This window comes from Nilaparvata lugens, chromosome X (assembly GCF_014356525.2).
Source record: "Nilaparvata lugens isolate BPH chromosome X, ASM1435652v1, whole genome shotgun sequence".
NCBI classification, from domain to species: Eukaryota; Metazoa; Arthropoda; class Insecta; order Hemiptera; family Delphacidae; genus Nilaparvata; species Nilaparvata lugens.
This window is the reverse complement of record NC_052518.1, coordinates 16,524,505-16,550,379: the sequence shown is the minus strand read 5'-3', so window position 1 is coordinate 16,550,379 and position 25,875 is coordinate 16,524,505. Positions and strand designations below refer to the sequence as shown.

Genomic DNA, 25,875 nt, shown 5'->3' with positions numbered 1-25,875 from the left:
AAACACATCATAATTGAACGAATATAAACGTACACTGTTAATATTGTAGGATATATTTCAGTTAGAATCTTTCTAATTCTCTAGCCTATAATATTAAGATGCACGCGCTGTAATTAGTTTTACAGAAGTGTTTTTTCGTGTAATGTATAAGAATTGTCTTGTCTACGTTAATTGAATAGTAAGTTACATTTTTAATATTGTTGGATATATTTGAATTAGAATTTTTTTCAATTCTCTATACTAAAATTTCAAGATACACGCGCTGTCATTACGTAGTTTTACACGAGTGTTCTATTATATTATAAAGACTGTTTCGTCTGCTTTCAGGTATGGAATGTCCTGACCTGATAAATTTGTCTGACCCAAATCTGCGAGCGTCAATTTTGAGTCGTGAAGTGGGTGGACAAGTGATGTTCTCATGCAGTCAAGGATTTGGACTGGTCGGTCCAGCTCATTCCACGTGTCAACCTTCCGGAGAATGGGCTTCACCTTTACCCACTTGTCGCGGTAACTTGTTTCTTACAAGTAACTGATACACTGCCCATATACATGTAACACATTGTACACTAACAGATGTGCAAGTAGCCAAATAGAATTACAGTCATTATTTACACTGATTGATATTTTGATGAAATAATAGAATAATATAACATAAAAACCATAGTATAACATAGTAGGCCTAGTGTATTGATGACAATTTGAATCACCACAACAACGACTGTGGTGTGAATTTCAACGCCACCGCTTGAGCAACTCAAACCTCTTAATAAATTTCTTCATCAATTTTACTGTTGTTGGTATAATCGTCTAACATCAACTCTTCTCACTTTACAAATGAACTAAGTTGTATATGGAAGCTGAAGAGTATCATATTTTTCCATCGTTATACCTGGTAACCCCTGACACAGTAGCCTACTCACTAATATTATGGTATTGTTATTTTTGAAAAAGGCCAACAGTCATTTCAGTTATTTGATTGTATGGTATGGGATATTGTGGTATTTCTCCATAATTGAAAGAATAATACGTTGATATAGTCAATACCACTATATTTGTTCAGAATTAATTTAAATTTCAGAACTAGGTTTCATGGCAACACCTGCCACATCTATCAGTTCAGCTTAGCTCATATATCAGCTGAAGATGTGGCAGGTGTTGTCATGAAACCTGGTTCTGTAATTTAAATTCATTTTGAACAAATATAGTGGTGTTGACAACATCAACGTTTTATTATTTCAGCTATGATCGACTCATGACGATCTATAACTTGATTTCTCATCTAACATCAATTTTATCACAAATAAGTTCTTGACAGACCGCTAGTTGTTACTCTTCTCTTGTTATTGGTGAATATTAACTTTTCAAGTGAACTGTATCTCATAATTTCCATTTAATGTTGAAACTGCTCATTTAATCTTCTGACTTTAAATCAACAAATATACTACCATGATTACCATGCTACCATACTCCGTATGTTTTACTTAACATCAAAGTAGTTGACGTAAAAGTATATTTTTATCTGGTTTCCTAATTCAATAATGTATTTTTGTTTCTGAAGTTATCTTGTGTGTTAAAATTTATGAATTAGTGGTCAAGTTTGAAATCTTTAAATAATTTTGTGAAATTTTTCAGACTCTTGACGTTTATTGTGTTTAATTACATTTATCAATTGAAGTTTTTGCAGGGATTAATTCCTTGATTAGTTAATTGACATTATAAAATTAGTTGAGTAGTTTTCATTATGTATTATTGATCTCTAGTTTTCCTTTTTTAAATTTACTAATTTAGATTCTGTTTATAACTGTTTTAATCAACTATTAGCATGACGCGATGGTTTGCAAATAATACTACTAACAATGCGTGTGTTTTTGTTTGTCTCATGTGTTTTCATATGCACGTCTACAAACTAGAGGTTCAATGCGATCCACCGGGAATTCCTGAGAATGGTTTCATACAAGGTCAAGGTACTTACAAAGCTGGAGACTTGGTTCAGTTCTCCTGCAACCCTGACCATATGATGGAAGGCCAGCCTATTATCGCTTGCCAAGAAAACGGCAGATGGTCTGGATCGGTTCCAAGATGTATGTACATTCAACAAATTGTATGTAATAGTCTATTTTGAATTTATTTCTTCAATTGAAGCCGATATTAGTCTAGAAATAACAAGATCAAGATAAAAGTATCAAAATTTGATACGTATTCAACAAATTCACATGTATGTAATAGTCTATTTTGAACTTATTTCAATTGACTTTCCATATTATTTCTTCCATTGAAGCCGATATTAGTCCAGAACAAGAGCAATATAAAAGTATCAACTTTTGATACGTTTATATCGAACCTGTTATTTCTAGACTCTTCTCATAAACTGCTTCCTGACTTAAGCCTTGGGCACACCGTTGCGGGAAGAGTGCGGAAAGATGACGGAGCAGGATAATTTGTATCATTTAACCACGACTTGAAAATCGTGGAGACAATTGGAACTAATAGCAGAGACGACCCAGGATCGCAATCACTGGCCACTCACATCCAGGAGAGCCGACCCCAAATAATGGGAAAAAGGCAAGGGAGAAGAAGAAAAAGAAGAAGAAGAATTGATATTATTCCATTCTGATTCAGATTTATTTTACCTTATACTTTATATTGAATACTGATTGTAATAATTGTGAACTCTTGATGAACCTTACCCAATTTTGTTTTGTGTATTTATATCCAGTTGTATTATTGATTTAGTACTGTTCGTGGAATATGTTTTAGTATCTAATTGAAATTTGATTCAGTTATTTCACAGTCATAAGGTCTTCATCACCTAAGAATTCCTGTATCGCCCGTCTCCATCAGTTGGTGCGAAGGTTTCTACACAACAGCTTCTTGATTTTTCTGATAGTTCATTGTTTATTATTATTTTTTATGCTCATAAACTACTAAATAAATCAAAAATATTCCAATCATAGAAGATAACATGATTCTACTCAATTATAATACAAAACCAATATTAATCACTTCACAATGTTTTGGAAAATGTATTCTGAATGTTGAAGAAATGCTGAGATAATGTTTTCAAGAGTGTCAATGATCTACCTCCAACTACTATCCACAGTAAACTTCCAAAGATCTGCACGATCGAGTCGTAGTTCGATTACATCTACTATTGATATAAATATAAAATAAATGTGAATCTCGCAAATGTTGCTTCGCCACCATGATAAAAAACGAGGCGTAAGAACAAGAAGGTCGTTTTTAATACACAAATTCAACGCGAATGGATCCTTATGGTATTCATCACGGCGTGGTCAATCTTTATAATTTTAATAACGCCCTTTCAACATAAACTTTCTCAAGATAACTCATTCAATTTTTCCTATAATCTCTTCATTAGTTTTGCAATATTACTCTAGGGAAGAGAGAATTTTTAGTTCATAATAGTGCATTGGTAGTAGAGAGCGAGGTATATTATAGATGTATTTAATTTAGGTTGGTGCTCGTGATATTTTAATATTGAGGGTCGTGATAAAATTCAATATTTTCTATTTTCAAGGTGTTCAAGCTTGCTCCTATCCTGGAACTGCAATCAGTGGTCGCATGAGCTCTGTAAAATTCTACTACCAGATTGGGGAAACGGTTACATTCACTTGTGATAACGGCCTGGTGATGCAAGGAGCTGCTATGCTCAGATGTCTCAGGAATGGAAAATGGTCAAACACCATACCAACTTGTGTTTCTCCTGCAGCATAAGAAATGTTGGTTCTTTCAGCAAGTGAATGAGGTAATTTATTTTCAATATATTCCACATATAATAGACTCATATATTATTTACCGTCCTTGAATATTATCCATCTACTATTTATAAAATATAATATTATAGTACCCTTTTTAGAAAATAATAAAATAATAGATTAAGAATACTATTTTGTTATTTTCAAAAACGGGTGCTATAATTTATTCTATTTTATAAATAAAAATAAGTAGCCCTGACTTCATACATTTTAAAAAGATATCCATCTACTAATATGATGTATATTAATAATATTATCTATTATCTGCCAGGGGCCTATTGCATGAATGGACTAATAATATTAGTCTAATAATACCGAACTGGAATATTTCTTCTCTCCCAATAATGTTTTTAACTAAAAATCTTATTAATGATAAGTGATATTTTTGTTGAAATAGAGACAAAATTATCATATTTTAACGAAAAATCTTATTAATGATGAGTGATTTTTATAAGAATAAATATTATATTATAATATCCCTATTTTTCCCATCTACAAGTTTTATCATTTTGTGTTGCATAAAGAAACAGATTCAACTTAATTTGGTTTTATTAGTTATATGTATATTTTTTATAATATATTTATTAGTTATTTGGTATTATTAGTTATTTGATTGAACAAAAATATTAATCAGCTGCTCGAATCATAACGGAATCTCATATTACTATTTTTTTGTTGGCTATCGTATGTTTATATAATCTTCATATGGACTGAATCCATATTAGTTGAAACAACTAATGATATTACTTCACGAACACTTATGTTAGTATAATATTAATGAAACAGATATTTCACAAGCTACCAAGTAAATACTGATATTATTAGCTTGTATTTTCTCATGTATTTTCTCAGGCCCCAACAGAAAATATTACTCACAATATTCTGCTGTTGTATTTTATGATTCTTACTCTTCTTTCATTCTTGTCAATAGGATATTATTTGTTTTCTTTTTCTGGTTCTAAATGAGTCAACATTTTCCAATTCAGAGTTAATTGGGTGTAATATTTAAACTTAATTTGGTATTTAATACATCGTAAACTGAAAATTTAGTTTTGTATAAATATTTTTGGACTGAAAATTATGTTGAAGTGAAGACCTAAGTTTTTTGGACCTTGTCATTTTTTTAAATTTCGAAAGAAGTAGCTCAAAGTTAACCATATTTCTTCACTCACAGTCATTTTGTTCATTAAATATCTTATAAGTGATATTTGTTGAAATAAAGAATAAATAATATTATCATATTATAATATCCCTATCATTTTCCATGGCACTCGTCCCCACTATCATCATTTTTCCATAATTCCTGTCTTTAAATTTCAAGAATATGGCTTCTGAATTATCACTTCTGCAGATAGTTCACATTATAATATCGCTTACTTTCGCTACTTTTATGAAAAATGTGAAATTGACACATTAATCGTCAAATCTTGTTCCTACTTGGATAGCGAATAATGGAAAGAATCCTATCATATTATTTGAGTGAAAAAAGAAATCTTTAAACCATACATTTTTTGCCGGCCAGAATTGCCGAGTTGACTCCCTTCAGTCTGCTAGTGCTATCTGGTCGCGGGTTGATGGATGTTTGATCATCTCATAATTCACCCTCGCACATCCCATTACCCACGCACAAGCAAAAAAGCTCATATGGGCATCATCAGCAATAAAAAAATACTACAGAAAAACATATTAACTCAAGTTTTCTCTGAATATAATATTATTGATGAACAGTATGCCTCGACATATTTGCATATTGTCTTGCCATTTTTGATCATGTTAGATTAGTATTATTTCAAGAATACTATAATACAATATCTTTATATGTCATTAAATGAAACAGTTTCACAATAAGCATTACCACTGTACACCCCATATTCCAATTTGATGTATGGAACCTGATTGCTGATTAAACATAGTTTTAATAAATCTTCTGTTTCAGGTACTCAGGCGCCAAACTGTTTGGGAAATTGGGGTGGAATCCCAATTTGAAGGCTTCAATCAATTTTTATTGTCACCTAAAAATAATTATTGTATTCGAATTCTTATGAAATGTCATCAAATCGTAATGGAGCTTCAGGAAAGTATTATCAACTGCAGAGTAATGGAGTAATATCATAAGGAAATCACATTGTATATCCACACCAATACATTTTAAAGTTTTCATCAAATTAAATTTTATTAGACCAACTAAGGAGATTTGTATAAATTAATTCTATCAATACAAAACTACATTGAAATCGATGTATGGATTCTGTAAATAATAATGAATATTTTAAAGCTTTCAATATTCAAATATATTTGTGCAAGATTAAGATTTATTGCATCAAATTATATCTAAAGATTTATCTTAGATTATGTATAGAAGTTTTGAAATTTTGAAGTTCTATTCTAGTCAAATAAAACTTGTTGATTGAATTAATTGAGTTTTAATCCCTGCCAAGATTCGATTCAATTTATGGATATGTTGAGGTCTTTGATTACCATTGCTCAAGCATTTTTTAAAATCTTATTTTTAAATTTTAGGGTGAAAAAGTTATTTCAACAAATCATTCTATTTCCTATAGTGTGATTCACGTAATACAATCAGCATTGCTCAAATGGGAGCTTGCAATCCTTGTCTTACCCAAGATAGCTGTCCAACAACTTTATTTCATACAAGCTGAGCAGTTAATTCTGATTTTTAAATGTTATCTATCGTTTCCAGTTCGGAAAAATGTGATAGGTATTACCATAGAGAAACAATAGCTTAAGTAGATATCCCATGGTATAGGGCGTTTATGTCGCAACTTTTACTCTTATCTCAAGCCTATAGTTCATGTAATTCTTTCCCGTGAAGCTATGTGACACTGGTAGTCTCTCATATTGTGCCGTTCATACACTCTCACCTCAACAAAACAGTAAAATTCGACAATAGTCAACAGTAATCGGCTTGAGATAACAGTAAAAGTTGCGACATAAACGCCCTATATCATGGGATATCTACTTACGCTATTGTTTCTCTATGGTATTACATTGAAAAAAGTGAAATGCATCCAAAAATTGTGTTTTGAAATCTAAAAAAAATCAATGATCGCACCTTAAGGTCCAATTCCTAAGCGACGACTACAGGCGCGCAGCTATAATCGCACTATATTAATGACTGCAGTCTATTACTGTTGTAATTCTGGGTCCACTACTTTTCCTTTTGTACATATCAGATTTACATTCAGCTGTATCAGATGATGTCCATTTTACACTCTACGCTGATGACACAACTCCTTTATTTACTGATGAAAATGTAAATAATCTTGAAATAGAAATGAACATCTCAACCAATGCTGTGGTCCAGTATTTCAATAATGTCTGTCTATCAATAAACTCTATGAAAAGCCAAATTATACACTTTAAAAATGTTCCTATACTTCCCCAATTATATATTGGTGATGATGAAATTGAAAGCACTGACTGTTAATATGCTAGGGGTAAATTTTGATGAAAGGCTGACATGGACTTTACATGTTGATAGTATGATCAGGAAAATAAGTAAAAGTCTCTTCCTTATCAGAAATCTGGTGAAGTATGTTCCACACAACACCGTTAAAGTGGCGTACTTTGCTACATTTTATTGTTATGTTGTGTACGGTTTAGAGCTTTGGGGTGGTACTTCAAAGGAAAATATTCAAAGAGTATTTGTACAACAAAAGAAAGCGATAAGGTATATGGCGGGGCTCGGATACAACCACCCTTGTAGAGAAGCATTCCGATCACTATCCCTACTAAAAGTACCCTCTATTTACATTTTCAGGCTGATTGTGCATTCTGTCCAAAATAGAACGAATTTCCGAATTGGAGCCGATACACATTCGTATAACACTAGAGGGAGAGAAAACTTTGTAACTCAGCCTCATAGGAGGAAATTATTTGAGAGGAAGCCTAGCTATGCAGGGTGCAAATTTTATAATAGACTTCCAAGCTTTTTGAAACTATTATCAACTAACTGTGGATTGAGAAAATTCAAAGCTAACCTTCATAAATGATTTATTTATTTGTTTATTTTAAATCTAATTTTTTGAATGAAGAATGTTGTAATGTTTCAAGGAGACATATAAGGGTTTAACCTGTTGTCTCCATGTATGTATTTATGTAAATAAAATAAATTCTTAATAGAAAAAGCCTATTACTCGGTGGATGAGTTTCTGGAAAACCATCCTTGAAGACTATTAGATAGGTATTGTAAATTTTTATGTATTTGTTATGACTGACATGCTATATTTTCAAGAAAATATTTTTTCTAATTGACGCATTCTTGTACATTTTTATGTATATTTGAATAAAGATGATTGATTGATTGGTAATCTATATAATTACGTCGACTACAGCCGTTAATACAGCGCGGTTGGAGTCGTTACAGTCGTCGCTTTGGAATTGAACCTTCAGGCTGCTTACAAACAGAGAACAGAATGAGATGATAGAAACGCGAAGGAAACTAAAGTTTAATAAATTGTGCAGTTTTTTTTTCAAGTGGTAGCAAAGAAACTGGCAATAGACGTAGAAACTATGGAGTTGCGCTATTTCGCTATTTGCGCTATTGCGCTATTTGTAAACTATGGAGTCGCACGTTGCTATCACCCCATTCTGAGCCAGTTTGAGACCAGCCATGAGATGGCAAGACTTCAAAATACTATTGAGAATGTCTTGACACCGGTGTTAAAAATATAAGTTCATTTTATGAAGCAGATGAATGAATACTTACATACCTCTGAACTACATGATTTACATTTCCCTTTTTGTGTAGTTGAGAAGTTGATAATGTGGTAATTATTCATATTAAATAAAAAGACTAAGAAAAATTGTCAAAAACCACAGATTTATTGATACTTAGAAAGACCGGTTTTGGTTTTTACACCATTGTCAATCTCTGATAAACTCTCTGTCTTTCTAAGTATCAATAAATCTGTGGTTTTTGACAATTTCTTAGTCTTTTTATTTAATATGATTTACATTTTTTTAGGGATGTTGTCTACAAAATAAAGTACAGTTTTGCCTATCAATATATTGAAAGTATGCGTGGCTATTTCATTTTACAAACATTCATTGTATACAGAGAGTATAGAATGTAAATTACATTCTATCCTCACGCATTGTATACGGTATTCGGTTCTGGAAGCCGAGAGACGATCTAAACAAACATGCGCGTGTGAGAGTGAAACAGACCGATTCAAGGTATCCACCTAAAATCTTCGTCATGAGCCGAACTGATTACCATATTACATGGTTCAGTGTATATGTGAGCATTGTGAATTGGTATTTACCAGAGAGTATATATTCTATATATCTATAGATCTCTATACATTCTATACTCTGGTATTTACGAGTCTAACAATGAAAAGCGGATGAGTCATCAGATCCGCACACTTTTATACAAGCGCAAGCTATGTTGTTGTTGTCTCTCCTTCCTATGGATCAACTATAGAAACATTTTATAACTTTCCAAATCTCTCAATTAATAATTCTCCATGTCATTTTTGGCTTGTTATAATATCATTTGAAAGCCATCTGGGTTTTCTGTCTGTAGAAATAGAAATTTCTCCTTGCAAAAAAATCCTGTACTGAAGAAATACATCTTCAAAGACCTATAGAGAAATTGTATCCATCAAATTGGAGTTTTATTGGCACTATTGGTTTACACGGTCATTAGCTAGAGCTGCAGATTAGATTATATCATGAAATATGAGTTTATTTGAGAATAAAATATATACTAAAGACAACATCTTCTAAATCATGTGAGCAGAAAGTTGATGGACTAGTTATAGAATACAAAAAATCCCAGATCCACGAATTTACTGCAGCCAAGGTAAGAACAGAATATTTAATGGTCTGGGGTTATGCGTAATCCCTGATGTCTTACTAGGGTTGAATTTAAATGCAATACAATTTCAAATTCAACAACATTTTTGTTCTCGTAGTTAAATCTCGCCCCATTTTTCTCGTAACTAGACACATATCAGTTAGACCAATCTTTGCTGCCGGCAAAAATAATGGATTCAATAAACCCAAAAGCGCTCCAGCATGTAAGTACACAATTTGTTTCTTATATTTAAATCAATGACTGCATTTTGGTAGACTTAGTATTAGATTGCAGTTTTCATAATCCAATCATGATACACGTTACTAGTAGGATATTAGAATTCTGCAATGATGTTATCCATCACGAACTGCTTACTATTGAATAAAGTTTTTTGTTATTAAATAGAACAACTAGCAGTCAAATCTCTCCAATAAATAAACAACTAAAGCCCAGCACACACACACGTCGATTTTTGTTCTTACAGTATTTTGCCCCCTTATAAATTCTATTAGATTAAACAGATGATGTTTGTCAAGCTCCGTTCAATCTGATAGAATTGGATGGCAAAATATCGTACGAACAAAAATCGATGTGTGTGTGCGGGGCTTTACAGGTTTGGCAGGTCCGAATGATCTTGTAGTCACAGTAAGTGAATAAATTCATTTATTGAAGAAATTTGTCTGCTTGTCGTTCTATTTAATAAAAAATTTATATATATTAGGTTGGTTGAATAAGAGCTAGAAATTGCTAATTCTAATTCATTTTCAAGACTCGTTTGAATAAAGTTGGCTAGCACTAACTAGGCCTAGGTGGAACTAGAAATATTCCAGTCGCCCTAACAACCTATCAATGCAGGTGGATGAAAATTGGCCTAGTAAAAGGTGCTAGACCTAGTATTTGAGTATGATCACATTCGATGCACGTATGTGCAAGTGCATATTCGATTAAACAGATGTTTGTCAAGTTCCGTTAAATCTGATTCATAATAACGGCAAAATCTGGGCGCCAGGCTTTGCCCATGTGAGGAACCTTCTTCAAGTTTTGTATTATGTATATTGTTTGTACTTTCTAAGAAGAAGAATAAAGATAATTTCAATCATTCATGTCCAAGCGCTCTGATGAGAAACAAAATCTGGAAAGAACCATAGAAACCCTTATGACTTGCCTGTCGCTGCTCTCACTGAACGCCACCAGCAAGTGCACGCGTCCAGTGTGAATGTTTCAATGGCTCTTTCCAGATTTTGTTACTCACCTGCACGTTTGGACATGTATGATCTCACGTGTACTTGCACATATGTGCATCCAATGTGATTATACCCTAAGAATTTTATGGAAATATGTGATAACTCCTAGTTGCATCTACCTAGAACTGGCACATTATTATTCAACTAAATTTTTCACTAGCTAGAATTAATGGCTAGTTGCTAGCCACTAGATTATAGTTTGCATCCGATCGATCCAATCTTTTCCACATCATTGTCTAATAATATAATACTCGTTCGCCTGTGATAAGCCTTAATACTTGTGTATCACATACATTCTCAATGACGAGACGCTATGAGAAGAAATAGTCAATGTTTTTTGAGGAATCAGAAGCGTCTTTCATAAAACTTTCATAAGACTTGTAATGCAGGAGTAACTGATTTAACTGCAGATCAAGGCATGTTATATGGGTGAGTTTTATTGATGACCTTCCTGCATTGTAGGACTTGAACGTTTCATGAAATAGGCTCCTGAGATGGATAAGGTTTAGTGAAAAATAAAAAAATAAATCAAAATAGAAACATAAAACATTATATTCAAATAAATCAGAAATGTATAACTGTTACTACATAATGATCTACCATTCAACAAAAATCAAATTTATTGGACTAATCAGATGGGTCAATCCATTTATAGTGGAATTTCTGAAATCATTCTTTGGTTGAAACAAGTAAACAACATTTGAGAAAAAATCTAACAAACTAAAAACAAATGTTCCATTTTGGGACTATTACTAATAATAGCAATCAAATTTAGAGACTTAAAAATAATTAAGTGAAGTTTTTGTTGCTGAATCAAAAAACCTTTGTAAAATACCAAAATATTGAACAGAATGATACCTGTAATCTTAAAAAATACATAAAAAATATGGCCTTTCATTGGCATTTTGAAATTGGCACTTCTCAGATCTCAACAAAATTAATTCTGTACAGATCTGGAAGCAATTGATGGCGACAAGATTTTTTAAACTAAAATGGCGTCAAGCAGTTATTAATTATTAAACAAAATGAACTATTCCACTTACATATACATTAATATTTGTATGTTCATACTATCACTATAATTATCATTTATCGAATTATTTTATTTTTAAGTACATCAGTGCAATCGAGTTCAATTCAGTGTATTCAATTATTTATACAGTAATTTACTTAAGTATTAAATTGTACTTTAAATGCCAGTAAGCTAAGAAGGTAAATAGATTAATCCTGAATTTATTTCAACAATACATTAACGGAATAGAATCGTTCAATATTGATTAATGAGTTGTTGTTTTAATTACAGTACTGACTTTGGAAAAGTTTGTCAAACATTTGTCCTAACCAGCAAAATTTAGTAGAGAATAGAAAAATAGAATCTTGGTATTTGTTGAAACTGAATCTAAAAAATAAATGAATATTAAAATATATTAAATAAATTGTGAACTAAATAAATAATAAAACCAATAAATAGACTAAAAATCAATAATAGAATAGGGTGTGTTTTGAGAATTAATCATTTTTCTACACCTGAAATTGTGTCTATTTTTCCGGTACAACCAGTAAAATTTAGTAGAAAATAGAATAATAGAATATTGATATTTGTTGAAACTGAATCTAATAAATAATTATTAAAATATATTGAATAAATTGTGAACTAAATATATAAATAATAAAACCAATAAATAGATTAAAAATCAATAATAGAGTAGGGTGTGTTTCAAGAATTAATAATGTTTTCACCTGAAAATTGTGTCTATTTTTCCGGTACAATTTTCAAAATTAGTGTCTAAGCACTTCTACCAAGATAGAAATACAATCTTTAAATTTATTGCAAATAGAGATTTGTTAATAAATAGAAAACTGATCCTTAATTTGAGGTGAGATATCAAGTGTTAATATCAATGATAATGCAAATAGATTATACGGTAATAAATAATCTGTTTGAAACTATGAGTATTATAGTTTAACTGGATGCAATTGGAAAATATTGAATACTAAACAAGTCAGCCCTGCAATAGATCTTTGCGGGTAAATTTTAAATTTTAATATCATCGCTAGTTGGCTTCTTGGTGAATACACTACTCTTTTCACACTTTATTTGTCATTATTTGTAAAATGAATCACTCTACTACTGCTTCATATAACATAATACTGTAGTAATATAATAATGTAATTAAAATAAAAACACATAATAATTATCAAAATAATATAGAATGCATTTCTTCTGGACATAAAAACACGAATATATTAATTATTAAGTACATTGAAATCTGAACATTGGATTAATATGTTGCTGCAAGAAAAATTACTATAGTCCGAGAGATATTACTTTTTACACGGCTCTCTCTCGAAGAAAACAGAGTGGGTGGATACACTTCCCTTGACCAATGACTGGCACTACCTAACAGCATTCTGCCTACTTTAGTGTCAGCATCCAGCATGCTTACTCCACTACGGTACTCCACTCTACACTCACTCTGTCCATCCTACAAAATGTGCAACGAGGAATCGGTTTCCCCTCTTCATGTTAAAAGTAATATCTCTCGAACTGTAGTTCCCTGATCTCTCTCTGGTCATAAGAAATATAATTGTGATAATCTATTAGCAAGATTATAGATTGCTTTGTGGATAAACAAAAAAAATCAAACATGAAGTTTATATCTATGGATCAGACACTAAGATAAAATTCTGTGAACATTTTGGAGTTCAGAGAAACCTTTTTTCGGAATCAATTATAAAGGGCTGTACACCAGGGGTTCCCAACGGTGAGAAATTAGGTCAAATTTGGATAATAATCGTGCAGTAACACCTAATCTCAGTGACAATGGAGAAATCGTTCGAACATTATTGAAAAAGAATTTATATTCCATTTCATATTTTAATATGATAATATAATTACAAATCTGTATGAAAATTAATCTCGTGGCAAAATTTTAATGATATATACAGAAATGAGAACTTATGTTATTGAAGGAAGGTTGAAAACCCATGGTATATTTGTTCTTCACATGTTAATTCCACATTAATCATCCTGCGTAAGTTACATATTTTTGTGTTCACAGAATTTCATCTTAGAAAATGTAGGAAAATTAGTTATTACTACTGCAAAGTTATATAGAAATTTATATCCACACTAATCTAGGCATACAAATTTGAAAAATTGAAAGTCGAACAGTGAACATCAAGTTTCAAGCTGTTCGGGCATATTTATATCATACTATTTCTTTAATTTTTTCTTATTTTTCAAAAGAGCTCACCATATTAAGATGGGATGAACTCCTTAAAAAAATCAAACCATATTATATGAATTAGAGAAATGCCACTTCTTGTCAAACACTAATTTAGCGAAGAATCTGGAGCAAGTTTGAGGGAATTTTTCAGACCTAGTCAATATTTTTCTTACAGCATTTTCAAGTTTATAACTATATATATAGGCCTACTTTTGCATTAATATCATTTTAATATAATATCCACTTCCACCAAATTTGGTAAATAATAATTTTTTCGACAATCACTTCAACATAAAGGACATGAAAACTTTAATAAACGAAACAAGACAAAAACACAATTTATAAGATACTGAATATCGTCGGCAATAAATATATCGTAATATCAATGAAGAGTAATATCAATTTGAATCCAGGTTGATAGTAATATCAATGAAAATGTAATATCTAAACTGAGGTTGGTTAAAAACGTGATTTCACAAATTTTAATTAGGATGGAAGAGAATTATCGGTCAATCAATGGAGGGAAAATACTTGAGATATAGATGTTTTTTCATAAGAGCCTATTGACCGATGTTTCTGATAGAAATAGTGATATTATAATCACACTAGACATAAAAGTATAAAAGTGTTGATAAATGTAAAAAGAAATAGTATCTCATGACAAAACATTATCTATTAAATCATAAATAAATTTTAACTGATTAGGAGTATCGTACCATACACAACACATAAAACAGATAAGCTAAGAACGATATAGAACGTTTGTTTAAGAATACACTGGTAGTCTCTGGTAAACTATTCAAGTGTATAATGTATCATTCTAGTTATTTCGAGCACCTAATAAGAGAATATAATATGAAAACACTGATGATTTTAATATTATGTATTACATTCAGACACATTCAGAGTATACAAAATTTAATCCATTCAACTGTGTTGATAGTTAATGAATTAATTCTATATCTGCCTAGAAAGTAAAATGACTAAATGTTGTAATAATTGATCTATTGTTACTTTCTTGGCAGACAGATCATATACACTACTCAACTAGTAAATATTATATTACAGTGTGCTCCAAATGACGACAATAATATTGAATTCTATTATTGCAATGAAAGTTGGAACTAGTAACTTACACAGCTAATTCGATATTACAGCATCATTAATATAATATTTTATAAAAACTCTTCAATCAAAACTATTTGATAAATATATATATTTCCATATAATCATATAATTCTTAAATTCTTATATAATACTCTGCAAATTATTATTAAAATTACCAGTTCTTTGGTTTATTCATTTCATTTTATTATATTTACATAGATGAGGTTTCGGGTTATTGTACGTGTATAATAAAGAATCAAATTGGTTCAACTTTTTTGAATCTATCAGGACAACACAGGGGTCTCAAGCATATTCAAGGTGGAGTATTTCTTTGATCCCGGCTTGTTCTAGATATATTTTCTGGTGACAAAATCTTCAATTCGTACATTTTGATGAAGAATCGAAGAGAATTATCAACTCCGATTCTTTTACACGTTACATACTCTAAATCCTTCAACTTTTCATCCATTAGATTATATCGTTGTATTATTATCATCATCATTAATTTGAATAGTTTATGACACTTATATACCTAACTCCTTCACCGGTGATATTATGATGTAGGAACCATAAGGAGGATAATTCCTAAATTCCTAAATGCAATAAATTAAATACTTAATTGGAAACTGTTATTTGATGTTTCCTTTCCATTCCAAATATTTATTCTCCTTTACTATATTGGAGTTTTTTTAGTATTCAACATTAAAGATAACTAACATAATCCAGAATTGAAGATATTCTAAATAAGTTGGGAATATTTATCATGCATTGTATGAACTATATTATTTATAAAGTTTTATATGGAAAATCAGACAGTCAATAATATATAGATAAGAAAATACTGTGATGATTAGAATAATACTTTCATATAGACCTGGGCCAGCCAGGTCACACGATATTATTACATTCACGATATTATTACTACTATTTGTATTATTTTGTATTCATTTTATATCATAGTTGATTGTACCACCGATCACAATCATATCCTCATATCATATCCTTTTGCGCTAACTATTCAAGTTTCTTATATAATAGAAATCCTGGTCAGCTTTGAGCATTGGGCCTTACAGGGAGGCCAGATACTGACATTTTTCATATTTATAATAAAAGGAATATAATTTATCATGAATTATTAAAGAAAAAGCTATAAAAGGATAGGCTATATTAAATAAATAAAATGTCGGGTAAATAGGTATAGGAGTATTGACTATATGAATAGGTTAAAAAGTATGGCTATAGTAAAGTATGGCTAATAAAAGTAACCTAAAGTAGGCTATAAAAAGTATGGATATAATAAATTTATAATATGATGGTACAGTCCAATATTATCCTATAGTGATATAATTCATGATATATTTGTTCACTCTGTATACACTAGAACTAAAAACATTAACTCTTTAAAAGCGTCCAAAATTCATTTTTCATATTTTTGAACCACGAACCTATAAAGCAGATCAACTGCGACTATCCAAACGCAATGAACTCTTCAAGAGTTTATTTATTTTTCAAATTTTATAACACAAACCTAATAATGCAGGTCTACTGCGACAACCAAAACAATTTGAATTCTACTAAAGTTTTACTATTTTTCAAATTGTGAGCCACCTATGAATACACATCAACTGCTATTTTAACTCTCCGTAAGTGTTACTATTTATTTTCATTTTTGAAATTTTGAGCCACGAACCTGACAATACAGATCAACTGCGATTTCCCAAACCAATCCAACTCTTTAAAAGCTTTTAATATTTTTCTTTGCACTGATTGCCTTAGTTATGTATGATTACATATCCTGTAAGTAGAGACGAATTTCATAATTGTAGATCAACTACAATATATTGACATTTTTCTACTATTCAAGATTTGCTAGATATAGTTTTATCTATCTGATGATGGAAACAGATGATACTCTGTGTTATGCAATAATATTTTTTATGTTTAATCTGATTTCAATTATTCGAATAATAATGTTTTAACTTAGTCATGCAAGATGCAAGACTAATCGTTGAACCAATTTGATTCCACACCATTAGAATAAACACAAATGCAGATTAACTCCAGCTGCAATGTATTTTACATTGAAACCCTCTTCATATCATGCAAATTCTGACTAAGAGTAAAAAATCGTTTCTCCAGCTACAAAGTGATACAACTCACACAGTTCAGTATCAGTGAGACTTTTTCAATACTTACAAAATAATCAACAAAAATCAAATCCAATAATTAATTCATTTCGAGAAAACACTGGGTATTGAGTACCTATCTAATTAAGTATGTACGCGTAATATATACACATTGCTTAATTCTACAAATCAGATTATCAATTCTAATCACACTGAGAGTCGGAAATTAGAAGTAAATTTGTGAGTCTATCGACAGACATTTTAAAGGAAGAAGAGCAGCTTTCCATCTGATTGGATAAATAAGTGTAACAGGATAAACTCCAGACATTTATACACAATTTCGGGGTAATTAAAGAGGATTTTATTTTATGAAAATCTCTGAATAGTAAATGCTATAATAGGGAGGATATTTCTTAGTAATGTTGTTTTCCAATACTATGAGTATGACCTACTCAATATTGTTTTGGAAATACATGCTACAACTAAGTAATTATTGATTTGCAAATCAAATAGGTTTCCCAATATTTTTGTCAAATTGGAGAAGACACGAATGCCTTTGTCAAAGTCTAATGGAATAGATCTAGGATCTAGGATAGACTGGATTAGCAATCATAGACACTAGATATGTCTACCTAGTGCTTGAGTACGCCTAGGAGCTTCGCAGCATCCTCAGCTGACTTAGATCTGATAATATCATCAACAATGTTCTTATCTCCGATTCCCAGCAGATTGCTGATAAGATCGAATTCTTCGTTACCAGGCTTGGTGGTGGGGGTGAGCGGGATGTTGTTGTTGTTGATGTTGGCTTCGTCGTCGCTGGCCTCGTTGGCTTGGATGGGCGAGCGGCAGCTGACAGCTGTTCGCTGCAGCGAGTGCTTCTTGCGGTGCCGCAGCATGCTGTGTTTCAGCGTGAAGCGACGGCGGCAAATGTCGCAGGAAAATGGTCGCTCGCCGGTGTGGGTACGCATGTGTCTGCGTAGATCCTCAGCCGACCAGAAACGGCGAAGGCAGAATGCGCACATAACCTGCAAACGAAAACAAATCAGTTTCAATTTTTAGCTCAGAATGCTGTCAATTAAAAAACGACAATAAGAGGGGTTTGTATATGGAAATCAGTACCTAGAAAAGTACAAAGATCAGTGAAAATTATCGTTTGGATAAGTTTATACAAGTAAGAAAATTAGTATTGAGAGTTTACAAGTGAAATACTAGAAAATCAAAGTTAAAATAAGGCTGCTAGCCTTTATTTAGGTACAACTTGCTTGTGAATCAGTCCAGTACAACGATCATAATTCGTCTTTAGAACAACAAAAGCCAAAAAAATCTGTGATATACTTATTCCAATAATAGACATTATTATAACTATCTTAAAAATTTATAGATTGATTTCGTGAGTGGATAAACAAAATTAGTATTAAATTTAATAGTATCAAATTGATATTACTGATTAGTTATTCATGAGTTGGTTACTAATTTCATATTAAATAAAAAGACTAAGAAATAGTCAAAAACCACAGTTCTTATTGAAATTTAGAAAGATAATCAGAAACTGAGATAATCAGTTTATCAGAGATTGACAATGATGTAACAACCGAAACTGGTCTTTCTAAATTTCAATAAAATCTGTGGTTTTTGACAATTTCTTAGTCTTTTTATTTAATATGAATAATTACCACAATATCAACTTCTCAACTACACAAAAAGTACATAATTTCATATATTTTGTGTAATAAATTAACTGATAAATATTTCAAATAATCTTTGCTTAATAGATATTAACCAATTCAGATATGGTACAATTTACATGTGGTACAAAGAATAATAGAACAGTACTTCTACTATTCAAGCAGCGGAAATATTAAAATTTCAGATTTGTTCTCAATTCGAACTCACCTTACGGTTGGCATAGTCCGGGAATTTGCCTCGCAATTGTTCGAGGCTTTCCTCTCCATTGCAGTCATCCAGATGGAAGGCCTCATCTGCGGTGCCAGATTCGAGTGCTCCTTTCAAGGCAAGCAGTGTGTACTCAGATGCATGTGTCTCCCTGATGTGATCCAAAGCATCTTGGCGTTCTCCAAAGCTGTTGTCACACAGATGACACTTGAAGGGCAGATCTGAAGCAGGCTGGGGTAGAACAGTGCCGCCAGGAGACGTTTCAGTAGCACCTTGATTCACAGCAGGGACAGGTAATCTGGTTAACTCAGTACTGATTTTGGGAAGGTTATCGACAACCTTAATTTTTGCAGGACTGGCAACTTCTGGGCTTGATTTGACCTCTGCTACAGCTACTTCAAGCTCTGCTTCTTCTGCAGAGCTGTGCTGACTTTCATAACCGTCAAAACTGCTCCTTTTGACACCATCTCTAAGAGCTGGAATACTGCAATGCGGGTGCTTTGATGAGATATGCTTCCTGAGGTTACTCAGAGTGGAGAAAGTAGAGCTGGGACAATACCTACACTTGTAGGGTCTTTCTGGGACGTTTCTCATAGTGTAGCAAAGAGAGTTACCATCCTCTGATTGATTAGTACCATTCTCCATAATTCTACCTGGGATACATTCATCATTGGTGTCAGTATTACCACTGCTATTGTTATTGTTTGTGTTTGAAGTATTGTTATTGCCATGCTTCCTGAGTAAGTGGCGATCACAGTTGGATTTGGTAGTGAAAAGAAGGGAGCAATGCGAACATTTGAAGGGCTTTTGACCAGTGTGAGTCAGAACATGTCGTCTCAAAGACGAGGACCAAGGAAATTTCCTGGAGCAATAGGGACAGGAAACACGGTTTGGTGCCAAGGAGTATGCGCTCTTTTTCTTTTCACCCTGGCGGTTTCCCATGCTGCTGCCGGCAGTGTCTGATTCAGACCTGTAAGTGGAAAAATAATACATGATTACAAAAACTATACCAATGTTCTCCCTCTAATAACATAAATATGAGAATTACATCACGAATTCTTACTCTTGATATCTATCTTACTGTGAGTATGATCAATAATTTTCTCTATACCGTTGTGATATTATTCATTCATTCAAACATGTTTGAAACATGAACATCATCATGTATGTCAAGCATTAGAGGATGCACTGAAAAATTTAATCATTATTGAAATCATCATTCTAAAAAGTCAGAAAAAAAAATCAAATAGTATCTTACACGTGTATTGATTTAACAGAATGTTTGGAAAGCATATCAATTTTAATTGAAAAACATTAATTCAATGCATAACTACGTTAATGAGTTCAAGTGGGAAGCATTCTGAATCTTCATATCTGAAAAAATTATAAATCTTATTTAAAACGATTGAGAGTTACAATGTTTTAATAACTATTTTGAATGCAATACATTTTTAATAGTTAAAATCACTATTAACTTTTGAATGAATATTGACTTAATCATGACCATAAATCATTCTCAGTATAATCTTTTTACAAGTGTAAGGAAAAAAATGTCATCATCCTGGCTGATCAGCATTTTCTTCGTACTGAACAATATTTCGATACCATATGTAGAACAAAAACAGAATATTGATAATATGCAGTTGACAATGCTGATGATTTTTTATTATTTTGATTTCATTTCATTCTTTGACTTACAAAAGTGGTGTATGGATTTGTCAAGTTTAAACTACAAGAAAATGTGTGCTATCCTCATAAACTTCCAACTTGAGGTTTGTAATGCTCAAACTTTTGATCTTTTGAAACTTTTTGTAATGATCGCAATTTTTTAGTTTACCGATTGCATATAGAACAATTAAATAAAACATCTTTTTGTGGACTTTGATCTCTTACTAGGACAACTATGTAACAATTAATAATGATAATGATAGATCACTCACTTATTCTCATCACTTCCAGAGTTGTTTCCCTCACTATTGGGTGCGACTAGGCCTTCTTCATCCTCCTCGCTATTCTCATCGCGCATTTGGTCGTCATCATTGTGGAAATACTCCTTGAATGTTTGCGTGGAAGCATTGTCCAGCAATCTAGAAACCGATGCTAGATCGACGTTGAGATTTTCATCTTTTTGGAATGGAGTTTTTTCAGTTTCTTTCTTCTCTGATAATATATACTTAGGAGAGGGAGCCTCAGTGTCTTTCTCGTCTTTTACTTCTGATTTCATCTCAACATCTTCATTGTCGGTGTCATTGATCAATCTGTCTTCATCGATCACGAGTCTTTCCTCGCTAGCCTCTCCTTCAGTTTCAACATCGAACGCGTTGTCATCTTCTTCGACTTGACTGCATTTTGGTTTCTGATCAACAGATTTATCATCTCTAAGAGGTTGTTTGATGTCTTGAATGGTGGGGGTGGGGTTTTTCGACTTCAATTGCAAGGCAATGGCATGCTTTACTTCATCGGATATGGTCCTTCCAACTTCGATGAGCACAGAAGATTCTTTTATGGGATCTTCACGCGGTGAGCTTGGGCGACTGACTTCATTGTCAGATCCGCTGGCAACAGCAAGATGAGGGAAGTATGACAGCTGGCTGTTTAGGCTGCCAGTAGGTTGAAGATTGTTCCTTGACTGAGCCCTTCTCCCTGCGCCATGACCTGATCTCTGCCTATGTGTCCAGTATTGTGGATGTTGTTGCTTGATGTGTCGCTCCATGTTCGAACGGAGAGTGAAACGAGCTGAGCAGTGTTCACAAGAGAACGGTCTTTCAGTGCGGTAACGTCGCTGCTTCTGCTTGGGAATCAGCACACCATTCTTGATGACCATCTTCACAGATGATGAAGCGGATGATGGAGAAATGCTCTCGTTACTGACATTGCTGTTACTTGTTGAACTTGGAGCACGGGGACTTGGAACAACTGGATTATTCATACCTGATACAAGTACGTTTTTGCGTTGTGGCAAGTTGAAGCCACTGTTGAAGTTTGGAATATTTTTATCCACTAGACCAATTGGTGAAGAAGATGCACTAGGAGACGTAACATTTCTCAGCAGAGGCGATGTTGAAGGAGCATCATGTGAATTAACTGCGGTTTGATGTATTGGGCTGCTCTTGTTATTATTATTATTTTCGTTTACAACAGGAGGCTTCCCAGCAAAGTTATGATTCAAAGCATCAATCAAATTCATGGGAACCGAGTTCTCCATCCTCCGATTGTACTCCATGAGTGCTTGATTATGAAGAGTTTGTATGCGATCTGCAGCGCTAGCCATAGCTATCTGGTCAAATATGAGAGAGCCACCTGATGACAGCTGGAGTCCTCTGAGCAGGTCTTTATGAAGGCGCTCCTTCATCTCCAGTATATAGTCTGCTGTCAGATTCCTGGGGAACATGACTCCTGGATGTGGAGCCAGGAAGTAGGGAGAAAAGAGAGCAGCAGCTGCAGCTGGATTTGGAGCTCCAACAAATGGCGAGAAAGCATTATTATTGTTATTGGAGTTTGTAGTATTGTTGTTCAAGAAGAATGTTGATGGCAGAGCAGTTCCAACGTTACCTGTGGCTGCTGCAGCCGCATAGAACTGAGAAAGATTCAGCTTTGGGAAGTTGAGGAGTTCAGAATTTTCCAAACCTGGCTGGAGACGTTGTGACTCATCAACGTGTGGGGAAGATTCATTGATTTGTTTGGGTGTCGAATTCGGGTCTTTCTCTTCATCACCTGTCACATCTATCATGTGACAATCTTCTTCTTCACAATCATTACGATCATCCTCCTCAAAATCATCAGTAACTTCGATGACTTTTTTCTTGCTCAAGTCTTGTGGCACGTCTGCTGGTTGATTATCGTATTCAGCATCACTAAGGTCATCTTCACTCACGCTGAAACCTCTAAAATCAGACTTCCTGCTTTCCAGAGAATCATGCTTCATGAAATCTTGACGTTTGCGGCTCAGATCCAAAGCATCCATACTCAAATCCAATGGTTTATCATCACTTTTGTTATTCAAATCACCAATGTTATTTTCGTCACCATCTTCATCGTTTACTTCTTCTTCTGATGTCATAGTGGCTACATCTAGACTCTTCCTACGTTTATTATGTATATCTGTTGTCAAACTAGCAATACCAGCCTCATTTTGATATTCATCTTGAGTATTATAATCATCTTGATCAAATTTGACTCCAATATTTGCGGTAGATGAAAGTCGAGAGAGTAAGTTTGATGGGATATTGTTGTGTAACTTCTTATTTGGTCTCATTGTTTCAGTAGGTTGTGCTTTAACCATTGTCATACTGTTATTCAAATCAGTGTTGGCTGCAGAAAAGTTCCTCATTGTTTCCTTGTCTAATTCGATTGGAATAGACTCATTAGAAGATACAATGTTCTCTTTCAGTCGATCTGCAAATAGTGTTCTTTTGATATCACTGCAGCTGAGTTCAGGCTTGAACAACATGTTTGTTCCATTCATATCATTGGTTGGATCCTCTGAAGGATGGTAAATTATTGACTTTTTGACATCCTCCCTAGTCATCTTTGCATGGCGATTTCTCAAATGACGCTCACAATTTGCTTTGGTGGTGAATGCATAATGACATATACTGCACTCATAAGGACGGTCACCATTATGAGTTCGCATGTGACGAATCAGCGCCGATTTGTCGTTGCTAAAATGTGGACACATGTTGCATCGATATGGTAGATTGGCACCAGAGTTGGGAGTCATTAGATGTACTCGATTGTGACCTTTCAGTGCTCTGAGATTAGGAAATATTGCAGGGCAGAGACGGCAGGGGAATTCTCCTCTAAGTTTCATCTTCCTGAACTCAGCAGCGAAGCAATCTTGTTGTTCTTCCTCGTCTCTTGTTGCCGAGTCTGGTGGAGTGATATCAGTTATGGTGGTGGATGGTTGAGGGCTTTTCGAGAGATCTGGTAGCATTGTATTTCCTGCAGCAGTAACCGAGATGATACTCTGAATATCAGCTAAATCACGGACTTCAGATAATGATGACATGCTTGAACCAGATAAAGTGTTCACATTCCTGGTTACATTTTGAGCAGCATTAAATTTATTGATTGAGTGAGATGCCTGAATGGAACTTGGTTGAAGGATGGCGTTTTTAACAGCATTATCCATCGGTTCATCATCACTTGCTGGGGAGAGAGAATCAGAAGTCAGTTTATTTCTCAAATCCAACCGAGCAAAGAAGCTATCTCGCCTTTGTTCATCACTCTCCTCGGAATCTGTTTGGTTATCGTAGGAAGAGATTTTAGAGGAAGGGCTGAAAAAGTCTTCATCCTCAGATGATGCATCTGTTGTCAAATTTCCTTTTGATTTGTGGTGATTCTTCTTACAGTTGAGTTCATTCTCAAGAACACTGCCACTCTTAATCTCTTCATTAGCAGATTGTAGACAGCTCTGTCGATGTATTGTCAATGCTGATGCCAGGGGGAAAGCTCGTTGGCATTTTTCACATTGGAACTTCAACTGTTTTGAACCAGCTTTATGGAGACTTTTCTCACATACTGTTTTAGCGATGTAGGGAAATTTTTCACTCGAGAAGTCAACAAAAGTTAAGTCGTCAAAGCCAACTATGTCTCCTCCATTTGTTGGCCTCTCATTAACTTGATGTTTCATGAATCGGTGAAGATTCAATGCGCGGTGGTTCTTGAATATCAGATTGCATGACTCGCAGCAAACTTTGAAGTCAGGGTGCTTGTCCTCGAGATGCATCTCTAGCAGGTTGAGAGATGAGAAGTCCTCCCGCTTGCAGACCGGGCACTTGAACTTGCTGGCTGTTCTGCGATCTTCTCCATCAGAGCTGGAGCTGGTCTTTGAACTTCTGCGACGGGAGTTTGACACTGTAGTAGTAACAGGCAAGCTGTTTCTAACAACTGTATTCGAACATATTCTGATCTCTTTATTGCCATTGTCATTCAATGAAGAATCCAGATCTGAGTTTTTCCTCTTAGTACCGGTAGGGGTGGAAACATGGTTGGAATTCGTCTCCATCTTCGTTTCGGTATCTCTTGTTTGGTTGAAAGCTGAATCGGGGATATTCTTGTAGCCTCCGCGGGGACTGTCGTTGGATGTTTTGCGCCGTTTCAGACACGGGGATAATATTGAGCTTGCTCCTGAGCTGTCTGATCCACAGTCACTCTCATAGCTGCTCTCTAGAGGATTGCCACCATTCATTTTGATTGGTGAAGGATTATTTATGTCCTTGTTACCTGCGACGTTATGGGTTCTCATATGACGATGCATGTTTCCATTTGTTGTGAAGCTCACTCTGCAGATGCTACATTTGAATGGGCGTTCGCCAGAATGCACTAGAACGTGTCTATCCAATGAGCTAGATGAGCTTAGAATTTTGCCACAAATGCAGCAACCGTATCCTTTACCACCAGGTAGGAGGCAGTCATCTTCACCGGCTGATATGTGGTTGGAAGACGCATCACCGTTGTTATTGTTGTGTGAGCGTATGTGCAATGTGAAGTCATGCTGCGAGTTTAGGAGTACGTTGCAAATCGGGCAGATGAAGCGGTTTACGTTGTCATATTCGTTGTCTGCTTCAACAGATTCGTTGTCGGAGTTCTTAGTCTGAAGTTGAGATTTATCAGCTTGCTGAAAACAGGAGAAACAAACTAGGATAAAAACGATAATATTATTGTTTCTACAAA

General features: G+C 33.8%; 2 protein-coding genes across 7 annotated transcripts in view; one reads left to right on the top strand and one right to left on the bottom strand.

The window, feature by feature from the left end:
• Positions 1–6,188, top strand: part of LOC111051598 (sushi, von Willebrand factor type A, EGF and pentraxin domain-containing protein 1) — a 98,553-nt gene extending 92,365 nt beyond the window's left edge. For 4 of the 6 annotated variants that reach the window (XM_039442519.1, XM_039442522.1, XM_022338138.2 and 1 more), the window contains 4 exons: positions 328–507; positions 1,911–2,081; positions 3,539–3,766; positions 5,713–6,188. In XM_039442519.1, coding sequence (XP_039298453.1) covers positions 328–507; positions 1,911–2,081; positions 3,539–3,735 — 548 coding nt within the window. In that variant the 3' untranslated portion in view covers positions 3,736–3,766; positions 5,713–6,188. Of the gene's footprint in view, positions 1–327; positions 508–1,910; positions 2,082–3,538; positions 3,767–5,712 lie in introns of those variants that run through there. The other 2 variants (XM_039442520.1, XR_005573191.1) reach the window with 2 other exon arrangements.
• A 5,190-nt stretch (positions 6,189–11,378) lies between these two features.
• Positions 11,379–25,875, bottom strand: part of LOC111051595 — a 55,293-nt gene continuing 40,796 nt past the window's right edge. The window contains exons 4-6 of the mRNA XM_022338136.2: positions 21,141–25,819; positions 19,201–20,170; positions 11,379–18,332 (exon numbers count right to left, since the gene is read on the bottom strand). Coding sequence (XP_022193828.2) covers positions 17,940–18,332; positions 19,201–20,170; positions 21,141–25,819 — 6,042 coding nt within the window. The 3' untranslated portion in view covers positions 11,379–17,939. The remainder of the gene's footprint in view (positions 18,333–19,200; positions 20,171–21,140; positions 25,820–25,875) is intronic.